Raw genomic sequence first — 14,524 nt, 5'->3', positions numbered from 1 at the left:
AAGTTCCAAAGAAGTGGGGGGGTAGAGAAACTTAATATATATATTTTTTAAAATGAGTGGTAAACTCAAAATGTTTTTGATTTTTAAAACAGTACTGGAATTTTAAAAAAAAATAGGTCCATTGAGTACAAAAGAAAAATTAAAACTTGTACATTGCTTAGACTACAGATAGATTTTATGGTGTCCTGTTGTAATGTTCCTTATGTTAGGATGGATATCCAAGGCCTGGAGGATTATATACAAGATTTATTAGGGTGATGCCAGGGATGAAAAGATTTATATACGAAGAAAAATATTACTCTTCCAATAGAATTTAGAAGATTAAGAGATTTGATTGAGCTCTTTAAGGGGATTTGATGGGTAAGTGTGTATAGTATGAGCTGTCAGAGGAAATAATGGAGGCTGGTATGATTACAACATTTAAAAGGCACCTGGATGGGTATATGAATAGATAGAGGTTAGAGGGATATGGGCTTAAGTGCTGGCAAATGGAACTAGATTAATTTAGAATATCTGGTCAACATGGACAAGTTTGACTGAAGGGTCTGTTTGTGCTGTATATTTGATTCCAAGTAATGGAGAACATTTCTCGTTTTAAAACAAAACAGCGAAGGTAGGATTTTCTTTGAAGATTGTTAAGTAGTGAGGATATTTGTCATCAGCTATTATAGATGCTACCGATCCACAAGAGATTTAAATGGAAAATAGACAAATGTTTGAAATTTAAAGATTTATATGCGGGACAAGGAGGGTGAGACCTGGAGAAATGGATTATTAATTGTAAAATTCTATCTGGTTTAAAATAAAAAAACTTTTGGAAATTTTATAGGTCATTCAGCCTTGGAAAGAGAAAGGTAGATGTAATATTTCGGTTAGGGCCTTTTAAAACAACACCTATGGGCAAAGTTGCTCATCTATCTTTGAGTTGTTAATCTATCTTTTTCAGCTGCTGATGAAATTACTATGAATTTACAATTTTGGTTGAGATTTCTTGAATTCATCATTTTACTTTTTTGCCTTTTTGTAAAATTAGAAATAAGTTTGAATAATATTTATCATTTAATATTGTGATCAAACCACAACTGGAGTAAAATAATAATATGACCTAATTATAAGTTGTTGTGGAGAATTCTGAGTGTACAAAGAGTAAACACTGATTTAAATCTCAATACAAACTATTTCACTTTTTTTATCTATGTGCAGCTGTGTTTTTATGTGTTTTTGTTATCGGGAGAGGGAGGGGGAAGAGAATTGAGATTCTCATTTTTCTCCCTTTACAGGCCCCTCTCCACGGCGAACTGGGCCACGGTCTTCTCCACATCTGCTGTCAGGAGGTGAGATTGAAGCAGGGTGAGCCAAACCACGTTACTGTAGTCTTTTTTCCCTTTGCAGGCTGCTGTAGAATGTACTCCTAAAATAGGAAGCGTGGGACACGCTGAGCTTGGCATTCTCCACAACTTAGGTTATGATCTGATATAATCAGTTAATCTGGTAGGGCTGTTTCAAGCAGGGACAGACAGCGAAGATTGACTCTTCCAGTGATGCTTCATTGATCATTGTTTAGATAATTATTGCAAATACGGCGAACTGTTTTCAGAATATACACTTAATATTTGTTTGTGTGGAAATACCTTTTACTTACAAATACTGATGGAGCCCAAAACTGAATTGGTACTGAAATAAGTTTTAAAGTTTGTGCTGTCTTGGTTAGCAATAAAAGATTTTCAGGCAAGTCCATCGCTGGAGCAGTTTAATGGGTCCAATCTTGCTATAGCATGGAGTGTAAAGACATTTGCGTTGGACTTAACTACAGTAACCTTAAGCTCATTTTTTATTCCCACAAAGTCGCTGGCAGTGTAAGCCGACAGCACATTTAACAAGAGAACCAGGTTGTCTTTAATCTGATCGTAGAGGTCAACTGACATTGGATCTTCTATGCTTAACTAATCTGAGAAATGAACATGGGAAGAAATGTGCATTAGCGAAGGTGAATTCAATGTTGGACCAGGTACAAAAAAAATACTTAATTGGGGAAGAAATAGTTTGTGTGAGAGAGAGGAAGCAAAAGGTATGAAAAAGCAAGAAAAAAAATTTAAGCTTTTAAATTGGTCATTTTTGGAACGACATTTGTAGTAGTTGTCTTTCTGTGCAGGCAAAGTTGACTGGTAGTAATGAGCATGTGTTGACATTAAAAGGTCACTTGGGCAACTAATTATAGTACAATTCAAGATGGCACAAATCTGCTTATGGTTTGAAGTTCTTCTGGCCCACAAAATAAGTAATACTTTGCTGGTTTAAGATGGGGGGGAAATAGGAGTTTCTTTATAACATAGTTCAACTATAATGCAGTTTAACTTTTATTCCTCCCAACACCCACATTATATCAAACTACCAATGTATCAATCATGAAAGTACTGTACAGGCACATAAGCAATACGTATCACAGGTGAAATAGCGAAATGCTGGCATTAGCCTCACCATTATTTTCACAGAAAATTCTGGCCCATTACTTTTCTTCTGAAAATAGTAAAACTGTACAATTGCATAGCCTGACATTGTGGTCTCTCAACAATCCATTATTTTTGGATGCAAGTTATCATTTTTACATGAAACTTAATGAACCTGTCCGTAAAAAAAGTATACAAATGTTGATAGCCAAAATATGTACTGATGTCCAGGCCTACAAAGATTTCCAAAAGTGTTTTTCAAGTATTTAAAATGATGCAAACAAATTGAGCCTTTTAAATTTGGGGTGGAAATTACCACCGACTCTAGCTTACAAATGCTTAAATGTTGTGATAACAATGTTAGTTTGTAAAATAAAATTATTGAAGAAGGGGATCAAGTATTTTATGAACAAGTTAGGTATTTGTCAGCATCCATTTCCACAGTGTATCACTAAATGCTGTTTTAAATATTAAGGAAATGACCTCAGGATAACATGGTTGGAAATCACTGAGTTTGACTTCGAATGTACAGTGTTGAGTACACTTATCTCAACAGGAACAGTGGCTGGTGTGCTACTGTTGTTTCGGTGATTTGGATTGACAGAAGGAAAATTGCCAAGATTGCTACTTTTTTTTAAAGGCAGAATTATATATGCTGGAGTTGGGCTCCTGGGACTGCAATGTAAATATTGGGGGTGAGTTACCTTTCTTTAGCTGGCTTGCTCCAGTTCAGTTTTTCAGAATACTATCCTTCAGTGAGGTTAGACTTCTGTCCATTTCCAGGAAGAAATTCCATCTAAAAGCTGGCAACTCTGCATCCTAGCTACACCAACAGGAGCAGCAACCACTGCTGTGAAAGCGCATTCAGCGATGGACCCAGATATTCAGGCATATCCAGGCTTTTGCTAGGATCCAGCTGATGGGCCGCAATGAGGATGGGGGATTGGCATTGTTGGATGGGGCAGACAGGGAGGGTAGAAGTTGTGAAAATTATATGGAGGGCCCTCTGTAATTGAGTTCCTACATAAGGGCCTTGATTGGATTGTCTTGAAGGTTTGGACAGGATAGCAGTGCCCTAATTTGGAGGTTCCCCCTTTATGCTTGCTTACATGTAACATTGAATCCTTGATCTCTAACCCATTTACCATGGAGAAGGGTGTCTATAGGTTTAGGGCAAGCTTGTTCTTGGCTCGATATCTCTTTGATTGAATAGCTTGTCTAGAGTCACATGAATACCTGAATTAAGTATTATTTCAAAAATCATTTTCAAAGTCTTTTTATATTCAGGAATGCAAAAGAGCCAGTGGGGATTGGGATGAAATGATAAGCACCAAATAAATTATTGGCTAATATGTCTTTTGATTTTGTTCTGCATTATTGGTTGCACATAGATATCATAGCATTTAGGATAGTGGTTTCAGGACAATCTAGTACAAGGCTCTTTGCCAGTTCTGTTAGGTGGATTCTTTGAAGCACAAAAACAAAGCACAATTACAGAAAATATTTCCATTGACTTCACTACTTCAGGAAAATATTTTAAGGGAAAAATCTGTGGCAGCTTAAAAGATTTAGTGCACAGCACAAATAAAGCTCATGCATAATCCTTCATTGATTATCTCCTGTCAGTACCTATGACTCCTTATTGGATAAGCTTAACATGTTTTCTGTAAAATCGCCCAGCATGGTTCCATGTATAAGGGAGTCAGATTCTTTAAGTAATAATCTGCTTTGGTTTTAACTTTGTGTCCAAATGAATCCAAAGGATTCCTTCAGTAAGCCTGTTTATTGTTGGAGATGTATTCAGTGATGAAGTACAAGCTTTTTCTGTAAAGCTCTGTGCTTCAGTAAACTTTTTTGTATCATTCATAATTATTCTTGATTTGTGTGAAGTAAATATTTTACAAAGTTTGTGACTGGCATGCACAAGTATTTATTACAAATGCTTATGTTTAGCATTTGTCAGTCTTGCACTTTGTGCTTGTGAATAACAGAATTCCTGCTTATTTTTAGCAGTCTTTATCGATAAATTCTGCCCTTGATGATGAGACTTATGGTTTAATAATCACTTGTATCAACTGGAAAGAAACATTGGTGTCAATAGCTAAGATGAATACAGGGTGTAGTGTTTTCTAATTCTGTAGTGTTTCATAACAGTGTATTTTCTAATCATTACACTTTGGCATCATGACTAGTTTTTCTGATGAAACAGGCATGATTTTTCTGCTTAATGCTTTTAAAAGTTGTCTACATTGTGACAGTTGAAGTATCTTCATTTTCTTCCTTATTTGTGAAATGTTTTGTTTCCCTTTACAAATTCGTAATATTCTTCTTTAATTATCACCATACTAAAAATCTTTCTCCCTAGTTATGTCCAACCAAAACACATTTTGAGGTACTGCTGCCATTAATTCCTCACCTGCTCTACTACATATGTCAGGGAAGAAAACATCACCTAATCAAACACAGAAAATATTATCATACTTAACACAAAATTTGCTCAACAAATCTGTCTCTCTTTTTTTCCCTCCCTCACAAACATCACAATGCACTCAGCCTGGCCTTGAACATCCTGAACTATGGGTGCACCAGACCCCATCACCTGCCTCGAGAAAACCATTTTATTTTGTCCATCACCAATGCCACAGGAATCCACTAGTAATGAATAAATTCTTTGAAGTACTGTTTCTGAACATCAGAGGTGATGTTTTCATATGTTTTAAGTTCTTACTGTTGCATGTTTTTCGCAGTGGCTCCACTAAACACAATTTTCAGTTGGTATAAATAAGTCATGATGCGTTCATTGTAAAATGTTGGTGCAGAAGCATATTTGAGGTCAAGCTAAAAGGAGTTGAATTTCATCTTTATCTTCAAAAATGCAGCAGTGAAGATCCCATCTTGTGAAATTTATCTTGTCTTTGGGTCACTAAAGCACATGCCCCATTCTAAGAGCACTTTTTGAAAACTCTGTGCATCAGGTTGTGTTGACATTTTATTAGCAGACGCTAAAGTAATAGAATGGTATTTGAAAGATTTGTGTGATTCATAAGTGTAGATTGACTAATAATGTAATTCCATATTCATTTTTCTGAATTTTAGCTTGAATTCAATCATGACAGGACACTTGCATTTCCCCTCTTTTAAAAAGTTGTGTAGAGTCAAAAATGACATTACTGAAATGGTAAAATGCTGGAAGTAGGCCTTAAGTATAAATTAGAAAATATAATTTGGATTCTGAAAACAGCCTCCGTGTTAGCAATATTTTTTTAAGAGGTGAGGAACATATTAAGAGCAGTTAGCCTTGCATCTGTGATGTGAAACTGATTGAAGTCTATAATGGAGTATAGGGTAACTGATCACCTTGAAGATTTCAGTTAATCAGGGAATCAGCATGGGGTCATGAGGATAAGTCATCCCTGTCAAACCTCAGCTTTGTTTTAAGAGGTGACAAAGATGGGGACAGAGGTAAGTTGATGGATGTTGTTTATATGGACTTCAAGAAAGCTTTCAATAAAGTACACACCAGAAACTATTGGCTAAGATGAAACCCTGTGAAATCGTTGGCCAATTACTAAAATGACTAGGAAATTGAATGGCAAGCAACAGTTGGAATAATCCGTAAGGATGCACCTTGCAGGAAGTGACTAGTGATATCCTGCAGGGATCTGTGTTGGGGTCTCAATTATTCGCTATTGATTAAAGACTTGGATAATAGCATGACAGGTCAAATATCCTAATTTGCTGATGACACAAAATTGGGCAGCATTGTAGACAACGTTGATAGCTTAGAATTACAACAGGATATTGGTAGATTAAGTGAATGTGAGAAGCTGTGGCAAATTGAGTTTCATATACATAAGTGTGAGGTTATCCATTCTGAACCAAAATAGATCAGGGTACGTTTTTTAAAAGAAGGCACAAAGTTAAATACACTGGATGATCAATGGGTTCAGCTGCATAATTCTTTAAAATGCAATAAACATGGACAGAAAGCAGTCAGGAAGGCTAATGAAATGCTGACTTCGTACTTCAAGGGCTGAAGTATAGAGATACAGATGTTAATCTGCAGTTGTACAAAATCCTGGTTATAGTACTGAGAGCAGATCATGGCACCACACAATAGGAAGGATGTTTTGGTCCTGGAGGAAGTGTAGTGCAGGTGTAAAAGAATGATAGCTGGACTTCAGGGATTATGTTAGGAGGAGAGATTAGACCTTTTTTCTGCAGAATTTAGAAGGTTGAGGGCAATCTTATTGAGATTTTTAGGATAACCGAGAAAGAGAGGGTAGATAAAAAGAAAATTATTTCCACTGGTTGAAGAATCTAGAACCAGGGGTCATCGCCTAAGAATTAGGGCCAGGACATTCAACAGTGATTCACTTTTACACATAGTAGTGTAGGTTTGAAATTCTCCTCCTCAATGGTTGATGCTAATTCAGTTGTTAAATTTAAATCTGAGATCTCTTTTTTTTATTATTAGCAGGAATATCAAATTATATGGGCCCAAGTCAGGCATATGGAACTTGGCCACAGATCAGCCTTGATCTTGCTGAATGGCCTACTCCTGTTCCTACGTACCTTGGTGCTTCCAACATTTAAAGACAATACTTGATTAGGTACTTATGTAAAAACATACCAAGACCATGTTAACAGCACCAAAATTGTTTGATACCCTTAATAGAAGGACTATCTTTCCTATGCTATGATGCAGGTGCAAGACTGGTTAACACCAGATTTGCTATGGCGTGCAGTACTAAACTTGCATGTGCAGTACTGTTAGGGGATTATATGTTTTTAAGTAATGAGCTATTGTAAATTAGAGATGGCTGGGTGAAAAGTGGAATTTCCCATAACCAAGTAGAGAACAATGCACCTTTTGAAGACCATTTCATGGTCGGGCAAAATGAGTTAACTTGAGGCTTAACCATCTTGACCTGATGAAGATAAGTCATTGAATTAAGCTGGAGGAAGGGAATAAAACTGATTATTTTGGTATTAAACAATTATTAATTGTTTCCCACCAACACTAACAGTTATTACACAATTATGCTTTGTTAAAATAAATTTCAAGGGAAAGGTATTGTCAAATATCAATTGAAGATCTTCATACTGGTTAATATCTGGTAATAAGTTGAGGGTAGGACAAAGTTCAAAATGGATAGTGGGAAGTTGTAGGCACAGGGGATTGTAAACAGATTTTTCTATTTAATTTTGGCATTTTAGGTCAAAATTATGAGATCTCATTGCTGTGAGCATACTTTTTGATGTTATATTTCTGGGTTACATTTCATTTTTATGTTTTTCAGTGGCCTTAATCCTTGAATAAGTGTTTCCCACCAACACTAACAAATCCCATGAATTGATGACTCGATCTATATTAAGTAGACTTGTTATTGTGCAAAATGTTATGCACTAAATGAAACTGGTATTTTGCTATTTGACAGTTGAAGGTTGTTTGACGTAGTCTTTCATTGTGTAATTAATTGCTGGATGGAGCAGAAGAGATCGATTGATTGATTGTGAGCTTATCTATCACCCTCTCCCACACATTTCTCAGTAAAGAATAGTTTCTAACAGATTGGAATATTTTCATTTCAAAGATCCAGTGTTAATATCAAGCGCTTCCAGACTTAAAATAAAACACTGTCAACATTATCCCAAACTTAAACTGAGATTGTGGCTGAGTGATATTGTCACTGGAATTAGAATCCAGACAAATGCATGAATTCAAGTCCCACCAGCACAGCTGGTAGAATAAATGGAATTGAAAGCAACTCAAAGTAATGTTGCCATTAAAACTATTATCTGTTTTTGTAAAAAGATTCATTTTATTCACTAACATCCTTTTTCAATGGAAGGAACTGTGCCTTCTTTACCTGGACTGGCCTACATGTGACTGCCGATTCATAGTAATTTGGCAATGGGCTCTTAACTGGCCTCAAAATGGCCTAGCAAGCCACCCAGTTCAAGGGCAAACATAATTGTCTGTACAGATTGTAAGCTTGCCCACTAAGGTAGCAGGTTTATTTTCAGACATTTTGTCACCATGCTCGGTAACAACATCAGTCAATCTCTGTTAAAGCTCTGGTGTTCTGTCCCGCTTTCTATTTGTGTGTCTTGATCTGTTAAGGTGGGTGATATCATTTCTAGTTCTTTTTCTCAGAGGTTGGTAAATGGGGTCCAAATCAGTGTTTATTGATGGATTTCTAGTTGGAATGCCAGGCCTCTAGGAATTCCCATGCATGTCTCTGGTTAGCTTGTCTTGGGATGGATGTGTTGTCCCAGTCAAAGTGGTGTCCTCCTTCATCTGTATGTAAGGGTGCTTGTAATAGTGTTGATGAGTTAGTATTTGTGTATCCTGGTGGCTAGTTTTCTGCCTGTCTGTCCAGTGTAGTGTTTGTTGCAGTGCTTGCAGAGTATTTTGTAAATGACATTAGTTTTACTGGTTGTTAGTACAGGGTCCTTTTGGGTTCATCAGTAGCTGCTCGTGTTGGTAGGGTTATGGGCTACCATGATACCAAGGGGCCAGAGTAGTCTAGTAATCATCTCCAAGATGTATTTGTATGGTAGTGTGGCTAGAGTTTCTGGGTTTGTTGTTTAAGAATCAGCAGACTGTGTTTGTCGGGTTCTTCTTGAATATGCTGTATCGGTATTTTTCTTCTGCTCACAGTTCCTGGGTGCTGCAGTGTGTTGTGGCCAGCTTAAATCATGTCCTGATGCAGCTCCATTTGTCGGTGTTGGAATGATTTCTTCTGTAGCTAAGTATCTGGTCTGTGGGTGTTGCTTTCCTGTAGACACTAGCCGGCAGTTCTCCATTAACTGTCCATTCCACTGTGACATCTAGGAAGGGGACTTGTTGTTGTTGTCGTCGTCATCATCTTTTGTGAAATTTATGCCACTATGGATGTTGTAGGTTTCCTCCTACTTTGTTCTGTTTTGTGATGACAAAGGTGTCATCCATGTAGCAGACCCAAAGTTTGGATTGAATCGTGGGTTGGGCTGTATGTTTGAGTCTTTGCATTACTGCTTCTGCTAAGAATCCTAATATTGGTGATCCCATAGGTGTTCTATTGATTTGTTTTTTGGTCTTGTCATTGAGTAGTGAGGCACAGGTCTACTAGCATTTTGTTCTTGCTGATGATGTTGGTGGTGTTTTTGTCCTTGTTTCACCTAGTAGTGTGGTCAAAAGACATGATCCACTATCACTAGTTTCCTTACGTACAGATGAAGGAAGGACAGTACTTTGACTGGGACAACACATCCATCCTTGGACAGGCTAAACAGAGGCTTGCACGGGGAGGTCTCTAGGCATCCCTAAAGACCTGGCATTTTTACTGGAACTCCATCAATAAGCACATCGATTTGGACCCCATTTATAAACCTCTGAGAGAAAGAACCGGAAATAATATCAGCCACCTTAACAGACCAATACACAAATAGAAAGTGGGACAGAACACCAGAGCTTCACTAAACCTACCGGCTCAGCGAGCAAACCTCAACCTGAGCTACAAATCTTCTCAAGTGCAAATAATTGTCCCTTTTCGAGTCTGCTTTCTAGAAAAATGTTGGATTATAATCTTATGTTATATTTCAGTTAGTCACATGTCTGATTTTCACTGTTATCCAGTCCAGTGTCAGAACCTATTCTATCAGTTTTACTTTTGATCTGTTCATTTGACCCTCAGCCAAGAGCAGAAAGTCACCACAGAAATGTAAGCTGATAAATGAAATAAGTGGCAAAGCTAAATATTATGTTGCATCATCTATCTACCAGCTTTGGCTCAATAACAGCATTACATCTGAGTTAGGTTATGGATTCAGAGACACGCACACACAATCTACATTGAGACTCCAGTGCTGAGGTGATACTGTATTGTCAGAAGTGCTGCTTTTGATCACTTTTTAAAGCAAGGCCTGGAATGATGTTTCAGACAGACGTCATTGATCCTTTAGACCCCTTTGAAAACAAAAGTAGGGAAATTCTTCCTAGTTTCCTGGACAATGTTAATGCTTCCATCAGCATCACAAAAATAGATTATTTTGTCTGGGAGTTTACTTTACACAAATATTACTTGTTGAGTTTCATAAATTCCAACAGTAACTTCAGTTTAGAAGTACTTATTTGTGTTGTGTTTTGGATGGCCATTAGCAATAGCAGCACGATATAAGTACAAGTTTTTCTGTTTTTCTTGCAGCAGCTGTACCTAATTGCCATATTCTCACCAACCCTTGTGCTTTTGTTGCAGGGCACCAATGCCTCTGCTCTGGAGAAAGACATCGGTCCAGAGCAGTTCCCAATCAATGAACACTACTTTGGTTTGGTCAATGTAAGTTTATTCCACTTTATGAAGTAATAATTAAGAAGTTGTATTTAAGCTGGACATTAAGCGAAGTAGCTATTTCAAGGATGAATAATCTTGCCCATATGTTACTGTTCTTCCTTTTTCTCCTACATTCGAGAGGAAAGAAGGTCTTAAGTTGTTGAAATTGATAGAAGTTGTTTTCATGAGAAAACAGGAGATTAAAGGGTGATTTTTATAGAGGTGTATAAAATAATGGAAAATTTAGAATGGAAGCAACTTTTCCCAAATAAAGGTGTCTGTACAAGAAAATATAAATAGAATATGAAATGAAATTTGGAAGCAAAGGCAGGAGAAACTTCTTTAAATAGAGCGTGAGTTTGAGGAATTTAAATAAATAACTGAAAGCTAGGTTAAGTTGAAATTTGAAGAGATGGATTGCATAATGAAAAGGGAATATTTCTTATAGAATAAGGAATGCTACTTATATGGAGGAATAATGCCGCTTCCAGTTGTCAGTTTCAGCTGTCCGCTGTAGTGGCCGGTATATTGGGCCACATGAATATGACTGGGACAACACTACCATTATAGGGCAAGCGAAACAAAGAACAGCCAGGGAATTCCTAGAAGCATGGCACTCATCCACAAACTCCATCAACAAACACATAGACCTAGACCCAATATACCGGCCACTACAGCTGACAGCTGAAACTGACAACTGGAAGCGGCAGGGACAGGCCACTATAAATGCCGGAGGAAACACCACAGAAGCGCTTCACAGGAGGCTCCCAAGCACTGAGGATGTCACCTAGACAGGGGACGAAACATTTGCAACAAAAACTTCTAGCTCAGCGAGCAGAATCACAGCAAAAATAAAAATAACCGGAGAAACTCTGATCTGGCAACAACTGTGGAGAGAAAGCAGAGTTAGTGTTTTGGGTATGGTGACCCTTCTTTCGAACTAATGGTAGCTAGGAAAAGTGGTGCATGTGCTGAAGGCAAAGGAGATGGGGAAAGAAAAGGAGTATGTGGTAGATGGAAATGGAGTCCAGAGGGCGAGGACAGGAGATGGTGGTGCAGACAAACTCATGAATAATAGTAAGCCAGGGAGAAAGAAAATGGCTAATATTGGTGAACATCAATAGGTGAAAACAGGTTGACTGTGATGAAAGCAGTTCCTGTCATGATGGGATGTGAGGGTGGGTAAAGGACATGGACAAAGGATTTTTAGGCCCTAAAATTATTGAACTCGGAGTCAGAATACATTCCTCTGATTCATGTGAATTAATGTCCATTATCTTTTTCTAAGTGTTTCTGAATTGTAACTTCTTTTCCACCTTTTCATAACTCTCCATGTACACCTATGTATGTGTTGCAAAAAAATCTTCGGGTTCAAATGTTAAATAAATCATCGTTTTCTTTTTAACCCTAAACAGTTTGTCGTGGGTCATTTTAAAAATTAGACTTCACAAACCAAGAGTTTAGGGGAGCATACCACAACCTACTTTTGAAAGAGAAAAGAAAAAAATTAAAATCTGTTATGGACAGAAGATTGGAAACATAAAGAATTCAATTCACCTTCCCCTCTAGTCCATGACACTAGATGTGAAAAGCTGTTAACAGTTTCCGTGATCACATTGTGAAAGCGCTTGAGATAATATGGCAACGTTCTGTATCATGTCATTTATTTTTCTCATGCTGACGGTCAAAACCAAACTCTTCACTGGTATGGGAGAGTCTGGATATTCTCTACTGAAGGTGTTCCTGGGAATGGAATACTATTTTAGCATCGTCAGTGTAGAATATTCTGAGAATTTCCGAAGTCTTTAGACTCTGTTAACTTTTTTTTATCTTGGAAGTATTATGCATGAAATGCACATGTAGCATGCAGGTGCAGCAGGTAATCAGGCAATCTAATGAATGGAATATTTGCCCTTACTCATAATTCAACCTCCTTGAAGTAAGGAAGTCTTATTGCAAATTTACAAGGTGCTAATGAGACCACGTGGAGTATTGTGAGCAATTTTGGTCTAAGGAAAGACCTCATTTCATTGGCATTTCAGAGAAGGTTCACTAGTATGATGCTCGAGATGGAGGGATTATTTTATGAGCAAAGGTTAAACAGTTTGGGACTCTACTCATTGGAATTTAGAAAAATGAGGGGTGATATCATTGAAACACAGGATTCTTTAAGAGCTTGACAGTACTAATGCTGAAATGGAGAGTTTAGGAACAGAGGGCATAGCCTTAGAATTAAGGAATGTCACTTTAAGTTGAGGAATTTCTTCTCAAAAGGTGGGAGTCTTTGGAACTTGCCACAGCTGTGGCGCAGAATCCTTGAGTATATTTAAGGTTAAGGTAGATTCTGGATTAGACTGGAATCTAGGGTAGGGTTATAGGAAAAGGACAGGAAAGTTGACCTGAGGAGTAACTGATCAACTGTTGAATGGTGGAGCAGGTTTGAGGGGCTGAACAGCCTACTCTTGTTGCTATTTCTTGTGGTCTTCATTCAGCTAAGCCGCTATGAAATGATGTAAACCTTAAGAATTGTGTTCAACTGTAATCTGTAACCACCTGGCTCAGCATATCCTCCACTTGATTCCTTGGTTTGATGGTAAATAAGTCCTGATTTATTGAAGACTGCAGGAGGCCAATACAGCAACATGCACACCTAAAAATGAGATGGTATTTGGTGAAACTGAAGTGCTTTCATGTCAAACAGAGGAGACAGTATGTGATAGTACTAAACAATCCACAACAAATGGTTCAGATACAGGTCTGTAAACCAGCTGCATTCAGTTGTGAATGGTTGTGGGCAACTAAACCAGAATAGGTTAGGGCTGTTTTCCCTGGAGCATTGGAGGTTAAGGGGTGACCTTGCAGAAGTTTATAAAATCGCGAGGGTCAAGGATAGGTAAGTAGACAAGGTCTTTTCCCTGGGATGGAGGAGTCCAGAACTATAGGCATAGTTCAAAATCTCACAACACTAGGGTATAGTCCAACAGATCTATTTGGAAGCACTAACTTTCGGAGCACTGCTCCTTCATCAGGTGGTTGTGGAGTATAAGATGGTAAGATACAGAATTTGTAGCAAAAGTTTAGAGTGTGATGTAACTGAAATGATATATTGAAAAAGACCCTGGATTGTTTGTTAAGTCTCATCTTTTAGAGTGTACAAAGTTTAAAAATCACACAACACCAGGTTATAGTCCAACAGGTTTAATTGGAAGCACACTAGCTTTCAGAGCGACGCTCCTTCATCAGGTGATTGTGTGGACTATAACCTGGTGTTGTGTGATTTTTAACTTTGTACACCCCAGTCCAACACTGGCATCTCCGAATCATCTTTTAGAGTGAGCATGTTGGATTCAGTTCTTCCATATGTAAATCGCAGAACATTTAAAAGTTACATTCTCAAGTGTACTTGAACAATTGGTGTCATGTCGGCCCAGATAATGCATTTAAGATATGAGCTGCCCTCTGCTGCCTGACCTGCTGTGCTTTTCCAGCACCACTCTAATCTAGACTCTGGTTTCCAGCATCTGCTGTCCTTGTTTTTACCTGTGAGACTGTTTATGCTGCAATGTTCAGACTGATTCTAATCTAAAAAAGGGATATACAGAATCTTACATGAATTCATGCAGTTTTTGAGCAAAATGAAATGTAATTGTGCAAGTACAAATTCATGTGTGTGTGTGTGTGTGTGTGTGTGTGTGTGTGTGTGTGGTGTGTGTGTGTGTGCACGAGGGGTCGGGGTGCAGTTATGAGTGTCTGCGAGAA

At 37.9% G+C, this 14,524-nt stretch overlaps 1 protein-coding gene across 4 annotated transcripts in view; it reads left to right on the top strand.

The window, feature by feature from the left end:
* Positions 1 to 14,524, top strand: part of usp46 (ubiquitin specific peptidase 46) — a 105,171-nt gene that overhangs the window by 32,077 nt on the left and 58,570 nt on the right. For 2 of the 4 annotated variants that reach the window (XM_043691053.2, XM_043691045.2), the window contains exons 2-3: positions 1,281 to 1,334; positions 10,691 to 10,771. The exons of 1 other annotated variant lie outside the window; for it this stretch is intronic. In XM_043691053.2, the coding sequence (XP_043546988.1) occupies positions 1,281 to 1,334; positions 10,691 to 10,771 (135 nt within the window). The remainder of the gene's footprint in view (positions 1 to 1,280; positions 1,335 to 10,690; positions 10,772 to 14,524) is intronic. One more of the 4 variants, XM_043691067.2, reaches the window with a different exon arrangement.

The sequence above is a fragment of the Chiloscyllium plagiosum genome, unplaced genomic scaffold (genome assembly GCF_037043375.1).
Source record: "Chiloscyllium plagiosum isolate Xiang-an unplaced genomic scaffold, Cpla_swu_hap1 HiC_scaffold_1, whole genome shotgun sequence".
In the NCBI taxonomy this organism is placed as follows: Eukaryota; Metazoa; Chordata; class Chondrichthyes; order Orectolobiformes; family Hemiscylliidae; genus Chiloscyllium; species Chiloscyllium plagiosum.
The sequence above is the reverse complement of the archived record's forward strand: the minus strand, read 5'-3'. Positions and strand labels throughout refer to the sequence as shown.